Source organism: Staurois parvus, unplaced genomic scaffold (assembly GCF_062004578.1).
Source record: "Staurois parvus isolate SC_StPar_1 unplaced genomic scaffold, SC_StPar_1.0 ptg000235l, whole genome shotgun sequence".
Classification (NCBI taxonomy): Eukaryota; Metazoa; Chordata; class Amphibia; order Anura; family Ranidae; genus Staurois; species Staurois parvus.
This window is the reverse complement of record NW_028318031.1, coordinates 5,018,960-5,036,498: the sequence shown is the minus strand read 5'-3', so window position 1 is coordinate 5,036,498 and position 17,539 is coordinate 5,018,960. Positions and strand designations below refer to the sequence as shown.

General features: G+C 40.8%; 1 protein-coding gene across 1 annotated transcript in view; it reads left to right on the top strand.

Moving 5' to 3' along the window:
* LOC149460093 (uncharacterized) overlaps positions 1-17,539 on the top strand; it is a 185,672-nt gene that overhangs the window by 63,663 nt on the left and 104,470 nt on the right. Inside the window, exons 3-7 of the mRNA XM_089680165.1 lie at positions 1,242-6,125; positions 9,253-9,381; positions 10,564-10,683; positions 15,514-15,624; positions 17,123-17,239. Of these exons, the coding sequence (XP_089536291.1) occupies positions 1,242-6,125; positions 9,253-9,381; positions 10,564-10,683; positions 15,514-15,624; positions 17,123-17,239 (5,361 nt within the window). The remainder of the gene's footprint in view (positions 1-1,241; positions 6,126-9,252; positions 9,382-10,563; positions 10,684-15,513; positions 15,625-17,122; positions 17,240-17,539) is intronic.

Genomic DNA, 17,539 nt, shown 5'->3' with positions numbered 1-17,539 from the left:
TTATTGTCCACCTGGAGCAGCTGAAAGATAGCATCTCCTACTCGCCCTCCCACCAACGTGCAGCTGCTGCAGGAGGAAAATCCAGGGAATCGGTTCTAGTTAATGCCTCCCCCACTGCCCCTCCTATCCTTGTTACTCCTTTTTTTCTGCTGCCTGGCCCCTCCCCCAAATGTTCCCCTTTCAACAGGGCTCCGAAAGAAATTGTGAAAAATATTAAAAAATAAAAATGTAAAAAATAAAAACTACTGACTCCATCCACTGCCCTACTGACACCAACCTCTGCCCTAGTGACATTGTCCACTGCTCTACTGACACAATCCACTGCTCTACTGACTGACACGAACCTCTGCCCTACTCACACCATCCACTGCCCTGCTGACTGACACCATCCATTGCTCTACTGACTGACAAAAACCACTGCCCTACTGGCACCAACCTCTGCCCTACTGACACTGTCCACTGCTCTGCTGACACAATCCACTGCTCTACTGACTGACACGAACCTCTGCCCTAATGACACCATCCATTGCCCTGCTGACTGACTCCATCCACTGCTCTACTGACTGACAAAACCACTGCCCTACTAACACCAACCTCTGCCCTACTAACACCAACCTCTGCCCTACTGACACTGTCCACTGCTCTACTGACACAATCCACTGCTCTACTGACTGACACCAACCTCTGCCCTACTGACACCGTCCACTGCCCTACCGACTGACACTGTCCATTTTTAAGGTAGGCTAAGTTTGTATTTTTACAGTGACATTTGTTTTATTATATTTTTCTGCATTTTCCTTGCTATTTACTTAGGCCTTGCTAGTTGATTTTGTTTGTAAAAGGCGCTGAACCCCGGTGAACTTTATTCTTTTTCATGTCGTTCAGGTAGATCTCCACCTCTCAAAGGCTGCCTAGCCCTGATTAATAGCAAACCCACAGGCAAAGGTGGATATTGAGTCTTAAATAAGTGCACAGAATCTTCTGACAGGCTTTTGGTGGCTAAAAATGTGCTTCCCTAGATTATTATTTCTTCCTGAAATTACATAGCCAGATCCAATTTATAAATCAGTGTAATAATGTTACTGTGTACTTATCCTCACTAGCAGAATTCACCAACCTTACACCTCCACATCTATTAATTCAGAATTTTTATCTGGAGATACCTTGACCAGTAATGATATTAACAGTATAACAATACTGAAAGTATAAGTATTAACTTATTCTCACTTTTTTTTTTTTAGATCCTACTACTGTACAAACAGACACTACATATGGTTCAGGATATGCCTCCACAATAGATCCAGAAACGACCATAATAGTTGATACATCAACAAATAATTATATCAGTAGTGAAAGTCCAACTGCTGAAAGTACACAAAATGCAATAACTACAGTTAGCGCAACCACCATCGCAGCGGATGAAGAAACTGCAACCAGTGGCAACATATCAGATACAAGTACCAGCCCAGCAGAGTTGACCACAATTGAGAGATCTTACATAACTACCAGCACAGCAGAACTAACCACAGCTGATGATACATCCAGTGCAACAGAAGTACCAGTTACAACTGATGGCACATCTAGTGCACATACTAGCACATCAGAGGCAATGACAATGCCGGAAACATCTGTAGGAACCAGAACAGAAGAGCCAGCTACAACTAGTGACACAATTAACATAACCACCAGCATATCACAAATCATTTCTACAGTTAGTCACATATCTGATGTAAGTAGCAGCACAGTAGGGAAGACATCTGGTGATATATCTGACATATCTACCCCTACTGCAGGAGTATCAACCACAACCAGTGACACATCTGACTTAACTGCCACAAATGATTACCCATCTGTTACTGCCAGTTCAGCCAATCAACCAACTGTATCTGTTGATACAACCGACAAATCTTTCAGCACAGTAGAGAAACCATCTACAACAGGTGACCTATCTGATGTAACTTCCAGTATTGCAAATGAACTAGCTACATCTGAAGGTACACCAAAAACTCCTATAGACACATCAGTTGCTGAGACATACCAGACCACTGAACAAAGCACATTCGGTGCCATCACTACCAATGCAGTTGAGCAAAGTACATCTGTTAATCCTGAACCAAGCACAACTAGAGAAAGAAGTACCCCTGATATAATTTCTAGCACAATACTAGATGTAAGCCCAACTGACAGAGGACCTACTGATGGTACATCCTCCAGTTTCCTTCCTGAGATAAGCACAACAAATACTGTGAGAAGCAGTCCTGATGTTATCACTACTGTACCTGTAGACCTAAGTACATCTGAAGTAATGTCTACAAGGGATGGCACTAGCAGTGCCATATCAGAAATAATCTCTACAAGGGAAATTTCAGTGGCTAGTACCACTGCATTTGAAAGTTCACATTCAAGTATTGGGGCAACAGAATTAAAAACTACAACTAATGAGACTACTACTAGTGCCTTTGAACTAACCACACATGAAGAAAGATCTACATCTGTCATTCCTACAAATAGTCCAAGCACAAATATACCACTAGAATCAAGTACCACAGGAAGTATAACCTCTGGCAACATCCCTGCTACATCTGGACCAGAACAAAGGACGACAGAAGAAAGAACAGAATCTTTTAGAAGTACCAGCATACCACATGAACTCAGTACCTCTGACGAAAGGCCTACATCAGCTGGTATCACCACAAATGCTAACATCAACACCAGCAGTGGTGAAGTAAAAACTACAGCAGTAACAACATCACAAAAACCCGAGTGGACCACTGGCATGATAAATCCTACTACTCAGCCTGAAGGTTTCACCACTGGAAAATGGACTACAGAGGCTATTATCACAGGGGAGACTACAACTATAGAGATAATCCCTGAAACCTTAAGTACAACTAAACAGAGTACTCAACAGGTTGCCAGTTCTACAACAACTCAGATCACCAGTACACTCAGCCCTACCACAATCATCCCCACACACACCACAGAAGCAACCACTACACCTTCTACCAGTAAAGGGGCTATTATCACAGAGGAGACCAGTGTTAGTGCTGGGCCTCAGCTAACTAGTGCTAGGTCTACTATTGCAGTTACAAGTCAAACTCCTGAAACCAGTACTTCTGAAGAAAGAACAACTAAATCTGAGCTTGAATCCAGCACACCTGGAACACCATCTGCAGTTGTTACTCTCACCAGCACACAATCTCAAACTAGCATAACTGGCATCATTACCAGTACCACTTCTGTGCTGAGTTCAGCCCAAGCTACAACTGAAAAGGCAACAACCCCTGAAAACTTTAGTACAACTAAACAGAGTACTCCACAGGTTGCCAGTTCTACAACAACTCAAATCACCAGTACACTCAGCCCTACCACAATCATCCCCACACACACCACAGAAGCAACCACTACACCTTCTACCAGTAAAGGGGCTATTATCACAGAGGAGACCAGTGCTAGCGCTGGGCCTCAGCTAACTAGTGCTAGGTCTACTATTGCAGTTACAAGTCAAACTCCTGAAACCAGTACTTCTGAAGAAAGAACAACTAAATCTGAGCTTGAATCCAGCACACCTGGAACACCATCTGCAATTGTTACTCTCACCAGCACACAATTTCAAACTAGCACAGCTGGCATCATTACCAGTACCACTTTTGTGCCGAGTTCAGCCCAAGCTACAACTGAAAAGGCAACAACCCCTGAAAACTTTAGTACAACTAAACAGAGCACTCCACAGGTTGCCAGTTCTACTGCTCAAATCACCAGTACACTCAGCCCTACCACAATCATCCCCACACTCACCACAGAAGCAACCACTACGCCTTCTACCAGTAAAGGGGCTATTATCACAGAGGAGACCAGTGCTAGCGCTGGGCCTCAGCTAACTAGTGCGAGGTCTACTATTGCAGTTACAAGTCAAACTCCTGAAACCAGTACTTCTGAAGAAAGAACAACTAAATCTGAGCTTGAATCCAGCACACCTGAAACACCATCTGCAATTGTTACTCTCACCGGCACACAATCTCAAACTAGCACAACTGGCATCATTACCAGTACCACTTCTGTGCGGAGTTCAGCCCAAGCTACAACTGAAAAGGCAACAACCCCTGAAAACTTTAGTGCAACTAAACAGAGTACTCCACAGGTTGTCAGTTCTACAACAACTCAAATCACCAGTACACTCAGCCCTACCACAATCATCCCCACACTCACCACAGAAGCAACCAGTACACCTTCTACCAGTAAAGGGGCTATTATCACAGAGGAGACCAGTGTTAGCACTGGGCCTCAGCTAACTAGTGCTAGGTCTACTATTGCAGTTACAAGTCAAACTCCTGAAATCAGTACTTCTGAAGAAAGAACAACTAAATCTGAGCTTGAATCCAGCACACCTGGAACACCATCTGCAATTGTTACTCTCACCAGCACACAATCTGAAATTAGCACAACTGGCATCATTACCAGTACTACTTCTGTGCCCAGTTCAGCCCAAGCTACAACTGAAAAGGCAGCAACCCCTGAAAACTTTAGTACAACTAAACAGAGCACTCCACAGGTTGTCAGTTCTACAGCTCAAATCACCAGTACACTCAGCTCTACCACAATCATCCCCACACAGACCACAGATGCAAGCACTACACCTTCTACCAGTAAAGAGGCTATTTTCACAGAGGAGACCAGTGTTAGCACTGGGCCTCAGCTAACTAGTGCTAGGTCTACTATTGCAGTTACAAGTCAAACTCCTGAAGCCAGTACTTCTGAAGAAAGAACAACTAAATCTGAGCTTGAATCCAGCACACCTGGAACACCATCTGCAATTGTTAATCTCACCAGCACACAATCTCAAACTAGCACAACTGGCTTCATTACCAGTACCACTTCTGTGCCGAGTTCAGCCCAAGCTACAACTGAAAAGACAACAACCCCTGAAACCTTTAGTACAACTAAACAGAGTACTCCACAGGTTGTCAGTTCTACAACAACTCAGATCACCATTACACTCAGCCCTACCACAATCATCCCCACACACACCAGAGAAGCAAGCACTACTACACCTTCTACCAGTAAAGGGGCTATTATCACAGAGGAGACCAGTGCTAGCGCTGGGCCTCAGCTAACTAGTGCTAGGTCTACTATTGCAGTTACAAATCAAACTCCTGAAACCAGTACTTCTGAAGAAAGAACAACTAAATCTGAGCTTGAATCCAGCACACCTGGAACACCATCTGCAATTGTTACTCTCACCGGCACACAATCTCAAACTAGCACAACTGGCATCATTACCAGTACCACTTCTGTGCCGAGTTCAGCCCAAGCTACAACTGAAAAGACAACAACCCCTGAAACCTTTAGTACAACTAAACAGAGTACTCCACAGGTTGCCAGTTCTACAACAACTCAGATCACCATTACACTCAGCCCTACCACAATCATCCCCACACACACCACAGAAGCAAGCACTACTACACCGTCTACCAGTAAAGGGGCTATTATCACAGAGGAGACCAGTGCTAGCGCTGGGCCTCAGCTAACTAGTGCTAGGTCTACTATTGCAGTTACAAGTCAAACTCCTGAAACCAGTACTTCTGAAGAAAGAACAACTAAATCTGAGCTTGAATCCAGCACACCTGGAACACCATCTGCAATTGTTACTCTCACCGGCACACAATCTCAAACTAGCACAACTGGCATCATTACCAGTACCACTTCTGTGCCGAGTTCAGCCCAAGCTACAACTGAAAAGACAACAACCCCTGAAACCTTTAGTACAACTAAACAGAGTACTCCACAGGTTGTCAGTTCTACAACAACTCAGATCACCAGTACACTCAGTCCTACCACTATAGTCTCCACACACACCACAGAAGCTACCACTACACCCACTACCAGCACTATTAAACCTACTTCAACCATATTAACCACTAGTACTACAACCCCTCGATACACAACTGTGGTAACCTCTGTGGGGATTATAAATACTACTGTGACAACATACACACCTATGACAACTTCCAATGGACCAATTTCTACTTTAGGCACTAAATACACAAGTATAACTACAGCTTCTTGGCCTTTAACATCTACATCATCCTGGATAAATTCCACAACTCTGGCCATAACAACGCAAGGTGAGCATGTTGCATTTTAATATGACTTGAAACATACAGCAGTTTTAACATTAAAGTGATATCAAAAGCAATTAAAAACAAACATGTTTTACTTACCTGCTCTGTGCAGTTGTTTTGCACAGAGCAGCCCCAGTCCTCCTATTATCAACTCCCCTGATGACACACCTGGTCCCTCCCCCCTGCTGAGTGCCCCCATACCAAGCAGCTTGCTATGGGGCACCCAAGCAGGCTCCTTGCTCCCAAGCCACTGCTCTGTGTGTCTATTCACACACAGAGCCTTGGCTTGGCCCCACCCCTGCCACCTCTCTCTTTATTGGCTCACTGGCTGTGATTGACAGCAGCAGGAGCCAGTGGTTCCCACTGCTGTCTCAGCCAATGAGGAGGGAGAGTCCCCGGAGAGCTGAGGCTCTCATGCACATTACTGGATCGTGATGGGGCTTAGGTAGGTATTAGGGAGTCTGGGGGCTGCTGTACATGGAATGCATGAAGATAAAACACTTTAAAACTTTAAAGATGAATTCCAGGCTGATATAAAGACACAAAAATGAAATCCTGTATTAGTACTATTTTATTTAATGGATTTTAATGCAACTAGTGTAAGTACTTGAATTTGACTTGGTATCCACCTTTTGCAATTCTCTTTCCAACAAAGCTCAATGAGGGAGAGGGATAGCATACGGAACTAATCAGTTGTGCTTTAATGCCCATGTGAGAAAGCAGAAAGAAAGAATGAGAGAGGGAAATTAATGAGTCTCTCTCTCTCTCTCCCTCTCTCTCTCTTGCTGTCTCTCTCTCTGTCTCTCTCTCTCTCTCTCTCTCTCTTTTCTACCCTGTATGGTTGTGTACATCTCTGAACCAGTTGGACAGAATGAAAAATCCCTTAGCAGGCAACACAGCTCCCTTTATTGTATTTCATTTGTGTATTTAATGGTTTTCCTAGAGTTCAGCTTTATAGTGACACTAAAGAATATTCTCCAAAAATAATCCATACACATCCATTACCTTATGATCCTGCAATCTGTTTTTCATTACATAAATTCTTACTGGGTCTCTCTCCCTCTTGGAAATGTTCTTTGTGAGCCCCCAAACCTCCCCGTCTCCTCCTAACTTCCTTTAGTTTGAAATGAGCAGAACACTAATGGTCATGTGAACTGCTCTATGCACACTACAAATCCCATAGTCTACAGTTCCTAATCCATTTCAAGAGAGCGTGGCTATGTTTTCACATTCAGGGGGGCCATAGACAGCAAACGCAGCCACCCTCTTACAGGAAGACTGATTACAGCAGTAAAAAAAAATAATAATAATTTGGAGATTTAGAGGAGGCTGAGTGCAATAGAAGGTACTTTCTTGAGTAAAGAATACATACCTTACTAGAATTTCTACTTAAACTAGAGTTTAGTGCCAAAAAATATTAGATGCACGCCAGAACTTACCTCCTCTTCTTGTGTTTATTGATTGTTACATAAGTCTGCGTACAATCAGGTTTCTATCCAAAAACCAACTTTCCATGACCTGTTTCACCACTGTTGGCTTGCTCACCCCCATCCTTGTAAGCAAACCAGTGGTGGTGAAATACGTGTTGAAATAAGCACAAGAAGAGGTGCTAAGTTCTGGAATGTGGCTAATATTTTTTCATATTTTTAACAAAGTGGAGACAGGCAGTGGTAGTCAGCACCGGTGTTATCCGTGCGTGATGACATGAGCAGGTCTTCAGCAGAACTATGGATCAAAGTTTAGTGACCCTTCAATTTCTCTTTCTTTGTAAAAAAAAACAGCCATTTCTATTTGTTATAATACATCTAAAATGGTAGCATTAATTGAACCTGTCAGCCATTTGAAATTTAAAAGTATAATTCCTGCCTTAGAGAATACCTTGCTGGTTTCAAGGAGGAAAGGGATTTCTGGTAAAACATGCATCCAGTAATGTCTGCTTTTATGCAGTGCATATGTTTTAAACATTTAAATTGGGTAACAGTTTCTCTTTAAGCATTGCCAGGACAAGGTCATCTTGCACCAAGGGGAAACATGCCAAACTGCCATACATCCCCTAAGATGTATGAGCAATGTGTTTCAGCAAAAATCCCCTCCTCCCTCCCAATAAATTGAGCACAAATCTGTATGCTTATCGCCTAAGCATAAGCATAAATGTGACCTCTTTGCAACATTGCTCCCCTTCAGATCAGGACTTTATAGGGTTTGTTTACCCACCTCCTACCCACATTGTTTGCTGGAAGGGGACTGGGGTGGGTAAGCAAGCCCTTCACAGTTCCAATCTGACAGACCTGATCCAAAAGCGCTGTAGTAGCAGGAGGGAGGAGCTAGAGGGGAGAGAGAGCACAGCCCGCACCTCCTCTTAGCTCTCTCCTCCTCTTCAGATTTAGCTTGCCTCTTCTTGTGCTAAGCTGATAGAAGTAGTGCTGTGGTTGTCACCACTCCTTTCAGCTTTCAGGAACTCTCCTTGCAATGCTCCCTCACCTCACATGAAGCCGTAGTGCCCAGGCCCCCCCCCCCTTTGTCCCAGTCCTGTCTTGTTCACACCCCTTGCATTGTATTTTCCACACTTGAAATGTACTTGATGTGTGTTGATATGCATGTTTTAGAACATTGCTTTAGTGTTTTGTTTTCTTTCAGGGCAGGAGCCAAAATATATTTATTTCACCTAATGCACTTAGCAGCATAGTGTAATGTACATGCAGTATGTTCCGTTTTTGACCAGCTTATATTAAACAGCCTGTTAGTGTGAACTGGGACAAGTGGAATGAAGGCAGTTTGTCTTGTAATTGGAGCTGCACAGACCAACAAAGCGCAATGCCAGTGGTGTGAATGACCCTTGATTTTCAACTTATCATAAGGCCAGGAGTGCCTCATCCTGTGGCTAGTTCAAGTTCAGCAATATTAACTGATTTCCAGTTAATAATTCTAGAATTCATTTTAGCCTCTGTTAGACTTTATAATAGCTAAAATGGCTTATTCCATAAGTCAATAGACTGTATTTAGCTTTGCAACCAATGTAATAAAAAAACTACATTTTCTGAAAACTTTTCAATCTGTATAGACAATTTTTATTTTGCTACACACTATACAGTTAATTGTCCTAATGTTTTCTAACGCTTCTTTTAAATAGCAATTATTGCTTGCAATCTACTATGTGCCAATGGTTATTGCTACATCAGGCCTGGAACTTCAAACCCTGTGTGCGGTTGTAATAACGGCTTTGTAGCAGACGCATTACAGTCTGACAGGATGTGCACTGGTAAGTTGTATAACATAAACATATTACTCATTATTTTTAACAAGACATGTTTTTGCTTGGCTATATATTACATGCAGGCAAAGCAAAACAGTGCTTTTTACAGCCCTGTTTGTGGGAAGCAGATTTTTATCATTGTTTATGGTAATTTTCATTGTTGTTTATTTTTTTATTTTTCTCCTTATTATGTTCTGTCTTTGTGTTTTAATTGTTTTTTTTATTTATGAAGAATAGATGAGATTTGCTTGAACCATTTTATGAGTTAAAGTGACCTTAAACACACACTGTTTAATTTACAATACATTATCCCTTCTCTTTCTGTATGTGGATGATGGCACTGTAATTATTTTAATAAAAAAAAAAAAATCCAAGTACTTTTTTTCCTAATCGATATACAGCTGTCGCATGATCCAGCTCTTTTGCAGCCTGTCTGCAAGGAAAAGCTTCTAGTCCTCTGCTACCGGTCAGACGGTCAGATGTTTAAAAAACAGCCTTTGGGATACAGAGTGAAAATAAATAATATTATTAATCTGTTTTAGATCATCATACAAATATATATTTAAAATGAAATCTTTATTATTTGGCAATAACATGGTGTGAGCAGATGTCTGCCAGTCACAGGCCCTGTCACTCACCTCCAGCCTGTGTCTTAAAATAACAGGGAGGCAAAGCCTCCATTAATGAAGATGTAATATCCCACCCCTATTGTGTTTAGCTGGTAAAAGGCATGGAGGAGGAAGAGGGAGGGAGTGGGCTGTCATTTTTCACTGTGTATACGAGGAAATGCTCAGCATAGAAACTCACTGAAAACTGAGCATGTGCATTGGCTGCCAACACTGCTCTGCAAAATCTCCAGTTGCATTGGGGACATGGACAGAAGGGGGAAATAGAGAACAGCAGGATCAACCAGGTTTTCTGCAGAATATAGAAAATGAATCCCATAGTGACTGAGTGAGTATGAACAGCATGTAATACAGCATTTATTGATAGTTTTTTATGATGTGGGTTTAGTGACACTTTAAGCATAGCTACTGGAATACCTGACTGAATTTCTACAAATGTTCACCTCCTTTTCTAGATCAAATTGTCTTGGCTGTAGAGGAATTGTCCAGAATAGTTTGCTTATATGTAGTAAATGTAATTCGTGTATTATAGTATTCAATTCAAAACGATCATGTCTTACAGATGTCAATGAATGTAACCAAAATCCATGCGACCAGATCTGCTCCAACACAATTGGTTCATACTCATGCTCCTGTCAAGATGGGTACTCTAAAAACCCAAGCAACACAAATCAGTGCATATGTAAGAATTACTTTTTTAAATTTTCATTTTCACTATACAAAAAAGTCATGAATTTGCTAAGATTGATTGGTATTGATAGTACTTTGATAGTACTTAGAGTAACTCCACTTTTGTTGAGAAAATAAATTCCCTCTGGGTGATCTATGTACATAGCAAGGATTTTAACAAACTTTGTCGCAGATTGTTATTCTGAGGAAATAGCTGTTTGTTTGCTGTGTCCATGTGTAAATGTTAATGGAAGTGACTTAATAATCATCAATCAGCTGCTTGTAGGGTTGTAATGAGGAAAGTGGCAGGGTCTGAGTCCCTTTAGAAGTTATTAACCCTTGAAGAGTATCTCAACAAAACTGAAATGCTTGTTTAAGAGGATGACTTGTACTGTATGTTAGTGCAGACTTCTGGAAAAATCGGTGAGCCAATCACACAAACAACAAATTACAATTCTGGGGGACTTTCTGTATACCTCCAGGTTGCCATATTACATTGCATTTACGGAAAATTACAGAGCTGAAAACTGAAAAGGAACGTTACTATTTAGTAATGTTATATTACAATATAGTTTGTATTATTTTTTTTAGTGGCAATGATTTTTTCCCACAAAAGTGTAGTTACCCATCAAATATATTCTTTTCTAACTTGTTATTATTATTATACAGGATTGATATAGTGCCAACAGTTTGTGCAGTGTTTTACAATATAAAGGGAGGCAATACTGCAACAATACAATTTAATACAAGAGGGTTAGGAGGGCCCTGCTCCTGGGAGCTTACAATCTAATAGGGAGGGAGTTTTCAGGGATTGCCTAAAAGTGGACAGAGTAGGAGATAGCCGGACAGATGTGATAGGGAGTTCTAGAGTATGGGAAAGTCTCTGGAGAAGTCCTGCAGACAAGCATGGGAGGAGGCGACAAGGGAGCTAGAGAGCAAGGGGTCTTAAGAGGAGCAGATAGGACAAATTGAGTGATATTTGGAGACATGATTGGTGATGTAGCTGGAGGCAGAATTGTTAATGGCTTAGTATGTTATTGTTAATTTTTTAAGTTTTATTTCTTGGGCAATGGGAAGCCAGTGGAGGGATTATTTTAATGGATGTTTCAATGTACCTAATGGGGTTGATTTACTAAAAGATGCAGCATGCATGGTGTGTGCAGATGTGTTTGCCCTCTTAGTGCAGTTTTTCTGACCCTTTCACATTAAGGTAGAGTACATAAATGTGAACCAGCCATATAGGAATAAATGGGATTTCTACTATAATGCACTTTCATGCAGCCCAATGCAAAAGTTTTGCTGCATGAAAACAGGCAAGTGTTAAAAATGACTCTCCACCAGCTACTCTTCTTTGCCAGGTGTGTTGCTGCAAAGGAGCTTGTACTTGTTTTCAACACATACAGCAAAGAAAGTTGCAGCATTTTAGAACATTCCAAGCAGGGAGATCAATGTTCCGGGACCATATACAAGTAGACACATACACACATATGTTTGAGCTTTAGGGTGCACACACTAATGCAACAGGCTACACACACCCAGGGGCGGACAGACCATTTGGAAACTCGGGCACTGCCCGAGGGCCCGGGGTCAGTAGGGGGCCCCATGAGATGCCCCTGGTACCTTTTTCATAGGCTTTTTTGAGTTTGGGCAAAGACACAGGGGCCCCATGATCCCCTATTGCCCGGGGGCCCCATGAGTTGTCAGTCCGCCCCTGCACACACCTATGGCAGTGAGCTGTACTGAATGGTTTTCAGCTTCACTTAATTAAAGCCATGTGATCTGAGAGCTAAGAGCCTTGTAATTGGCGCATCTATTTGATTCCGCTACACTACAATTATGTATTTTGCGAAATGTTGTTTTAGTCCATCCTTCCTATACTTCAAATTGTCGAGTTGATTTTAGTTTAATGAAGTATTAAACCCAAAACCAAAAGTGTAATATATTTCAACTTTCCAATTATTAGATGTGATGGCTGCATTCATTTTCTTTTCTTATTCTTTTCTCCTCTGTTTTCACCTGGTGATCTTGCCAGTTACACACCTCTTTTATTAGAACGCCTCTACTTTGGACGAAGGCACACACTGGGCACCTTTGGACAGCAGCATTGTCAGTCTAGGGGAAGGCGAGTGCTAGATGTACTAGTGTATTAGATACATTAACAAAACAAACTCCAGCTACCATTTTATAAGCAATTACAGCACACAGTTTTTTTTTCCTTTTGGTATAAAACATAAATACATGAATAAAAATGAATAATTATATAATAATGAATAATTACATAAATAAATAAAAGATGATCATTATGGACTTGTCAATAGTAAATGGTTCATCTCATCTCTGTAACTGATACATTTGCTAAAGAGCGTGTTCTTTTGAAAAACAACAGACTAATTGACTGGATGACCAGCTAAAATTGTGGAAAGGAAGCCTAAAACAGAAAACTAATGCAGCCATCCCATCTAAGAACTGATAAGCTGCAATATAATAAATGTTTGGTTTCAGGTTTAATACCGCTTTAAAAAATAAAGCCCTAATTTGCCTGTAAAATGAACATCTGTCAGCAAAAGCTTTTATTTCCTGTGTCTAGAGGACGTGATTTCTTTATCAGAGAAAACTTGTCAAAAATGTTACTGATAAGGTAATATGAAGTTGTTTTTGCTTATCCTTACGCACACTTGAAGTTCAAGTAGAATTAAGGATCTATTCACACCAGCTGTTGCATTACAATGCAGCGGCTGGTGTGCGGTGCAATCTGGCAGAAGCACTGCAAAGCTGATGCACAGATTGCAACACAGCGCATTGTTCACTTTTTTAAACAAACTTTTTTGTAATGTCACACAGTGACATCACATTAAGTTCTATTGGCTGCTGCGCAGTGCTGGCGGTGTATTGCCTCACACACCACCCATATGAACTGGGCACATAGGAGACAAGGTAATTTGCCTTGTCTTGCAGTGGGGCTGCGCTGGAATAGCCGCCTAATGCAGTCCCACCACACCTGGTATGAAAGGGCCCTAAAAGTGAATGCCAGTTTTATTACAGCAATACTTTTTTTCATCTCAGGTATATAAGAATTTCTGAAACACAGCTAGCCACATAATAAAGAGGCCATAAATAACTATCATTATTATACAGGATTTACATAGTGCCTACATTTTGCACAGTGGTATACTTTATTACAAGGCAGACAGTATAGTTACGGTACAATAGAAGAGGATTAGAAGGGTCCTGCTCCTGAGAGCTTACAATCCAATAGAGAGGGTCAAGTAGAACAAAAGGTTATACATTTGAGGGAAGAGCTGATGGAAGAATGTAATGTTCAGTTGTTAGTTGGAGGCTTTTCAGGGAGCACCTAAAAGTGGCCAGAGTAGCAGATAGCAAGAGAGATTGGGGTAGAGAGTTCCATAGCATGGGGGAAACTATGAGGAAGTTCTGGAGCATGAGAGAGGGAGACAGGGAGGTCTTTGGAGGAGTGGAGAGGACAGTTTGGGGGCTATATATCAAGACAAGATTGCTGATGTAGCTCGGGGAAGAGTTGTAAATGGCTTGTATGCTGTTGTTAGTATTTTGAATTGTATTCACTGGGAAATTGGAAGCCAGTGGAGGCATTGGCAGAGAGGCGTGGCAGACACTGGGAGGTTGGTAAGGTAGATGTGTCTGACAGCAGCATTCATGATAGACTGAAGAGGAGATAGCCTGTATAGATGTAAGCCTCTAATTAGATGAAAAATACATTATGCACGGCTCTGTGGACACCTATGCAGGTGTGATGCGATTAGAAGGATTACTGCTCACTTTCTGTTTTGGGGGATGACTTTCTACCAGGCCAGAAGTGAAGGAAAATCTGCAACAGGTAAACAGACAACAATAAAAAGCTAATAGAGCTTGTAGCATTACCTTGCTGTTTGTGATGCTGTTAGGGATACTCCCCCTCTCTTCCTGTCCTGGAAACAGGTAGTGAAGGAAATGTATCAGACAGCAGTAAAAACCTAACAGGGGTTCTGATCCTTCCCCACTCTATCCAAAACTATAAAATAAAGTTTTGGCTATAGATATGCTATAATAATATTCTCTGGGAAGACAACCATTTACTCTTTTCACCATTTAACCACAACAATACATTTTGAATATTCTATTCAGATAGTTGGATCTTGCCATTATAGAAAAAAGTGAGTGTTCAGAAAGGTCTTGTTTAATGGTTTAAACCACACATAAAATGTAAAACATTCTGTTTGTCTTCACCCACTCCAAGTCAAGTATCTATTTTAGGTCTTCAGTAGCTAAGGTCTTAATATTAGTTCAGCATACAGTATATCACTCACGTGCAATCCATATGCAATTGATGGTAAGAGGTGTACAGTAGGTGCATAGCACACAGAGCACTTGGATGTGGAATCTGGAGCTGAAAAATCAGACTCTGACAAAGTACAATAAAGCTAAAAAAAGTGGCCATATATCTCTCTCATAACCTCTACATTAGCCTGAGCAGAATAATAATTCTTCAATAAGTCTGGATAAAAAAAGTGCACTGGTCCTCTTTTGACTTATTTTATCTGCACTGTGCTTGAATTTCCATAAATGGCAGTTATTGTCAAGTTAGCATTGTTCAAGCCACCATGCAGTCTGCCAGTAAGGGCAATATGACCAGAGCAGTACAGTATTATGCAAATTTTGTACGAAGCAAAAAGGCTGGTTAGTATAACCAAGAAAATGTAAAACACATGTTCTAGGATAAATGTTGCAATTCCTGCTTGCCTATCATATCAAATTCTTACTTCTGCACTCCGTTTATTGCTTTATTTCAAATAGTTATATGATATATACGTTCTGTTTTTTTTTGCAGTGAATGATTATTGTAAGAGCTCTCCCTGTGTGCATGGTCAGTGTTACAATACTCTGTATAACTATGTATGCCAATGCAATGCTGGATGGGAGGGATCCACGTGTAATACAGGTAAGTCACAGTAATAGTTTCCATTTGATATTAGATACAGCCTTTTTAAAATGAATAAAGTTTGTCAGATGGTTCTAACATGCATCGAGGGATAACAATTTTTTTTAATTAGGAAGATTTTGAGAAACTGTTTTTAAATCTGGTCTAAGACCTCCAAAGTATTAACTCACTGCATATTTGCATCTGCACCACAATCATGTCTAGCAGTGTGCCTTCATTGTGCCCACACAGGACATTCAAAGGAAAATTAGCATCAATGTATATTTGTTGCCAGACTGTGTTGTTACTAGTGGTTACTGGTGGTATTTCAAGTGTGGGATTGACTTTTGCATCTAAGCCTGTAGTATCTTTGCACATATCTCAAGTTGTCTTCAAGCTATAGTAGGACAGGGAGACATTTCCACTTTGCATGATACTAAGATGCATATTTATAAGCAGTGAATTTAACTTTCACAAAATATTCACTGGTAGTAAAGCAGTAGCTGCCCTTTAAAACAAATGCACCAAGAAGATTCACCTGCCATGAATGTTTAACCACTTCAGCTTCGGAAGATTTCCCCCCCTTCCTGACCAGGTCATTTTTTGAGATACAGCGCTGTGTTACTTTAACTGACAATTGTGGGGTCATGAAGCACTGCACCAAAATTAAATTTATGTCCCTTTTTCCACAAATAGAGAATGCATTTGGTGGTATTTGATCACCTCTGCGGTTTTTACTATTTATGTCATAAACAAAAAAAGACTGACAATTTTGAAAAAAAAATAAATAAAATGTTTTTTTTCTACTATAAAACATATCTAATAAAAAAAATCTAATTTCTTCATAAATTTAGGCCAAATTTAGGTATTCTGCTACAAATTTCAATTACAAAAAAATCCCAATAAGAGTATATTGATTAGTTTGAGTAAAAGCTATAGAGTTTACAAACTATGGGACATATACTGGAATTTTTTTTATTTTTTATACTAGTAATGGTGACAATCAGCAACTTATAGTGGGATTGTGATATTGCGTCAGACATTTTCACACTAACTGACACTTATAAAATGAAAAGTGCTAAAATATGCACTCATCACTGTACTAATGACACTGGTTGGGAAGGGGTTAACATCTATGGTGATCAAAGGATTAAGTGTGTGCCTAGCTATGTGCTTGGTGTACACTAAGTAGCTCTGTTACTAGGGGAAGTGATGGAACGTGTTCCCAGCTCTGCTCTAACACAGGATCCATCATTCCCCCTTGTCAGAACAGAGCTCTGCCTATGTAAACATAGTCAGAGCTCTGGGTAAAGAGAGAGTGATGCTGTGATTTACTTTGCTGCTGGAGGACCTACTGAAACACTGGGTATCTAAAAGTCACAGTAGGTGCAACCTCTTTGATCCCAGTGTCAAAGCCACTTGTACTACATACTTGAAAATAGTTCTATATTTTAATGTACTGACTTAGATAAGTGCCACCATTGTATGCTCAGTTAAATTATTTTGCTTTCTCCAATAGATATTAATGAATGTGTCAGAAACAATCCCTGCAGCACATATGGCTCTTGCAATAACACCTTGGGCTCCTACACCTGCAATTGTAGGTCTGGGTGGACTGGACCATTATGCAGTAATGGTAAGTATCAAATGAAGAACTTGTCTTCTCTAATCTTCTCTAAAGTTAAGGTAAATTTCTGGGTGTGGGGAGAATGTAAACCTTGAAACATCCTCCTATGATGCAGCACTAGGTGCCTGAACAACCAATTGCTAGGCACAATTTAAATGAACCTGTTGATTTACCCTTCTAGGCCAAAGCACAGGTTCACTTTAATGTGGACCTACAAAATACAAGTCACACAACACCTCAATCCTGACTCTGCATAGACACAATATATAGCTTAAAAATGTATTACTGTGTTAAATCTGTATATGCCTC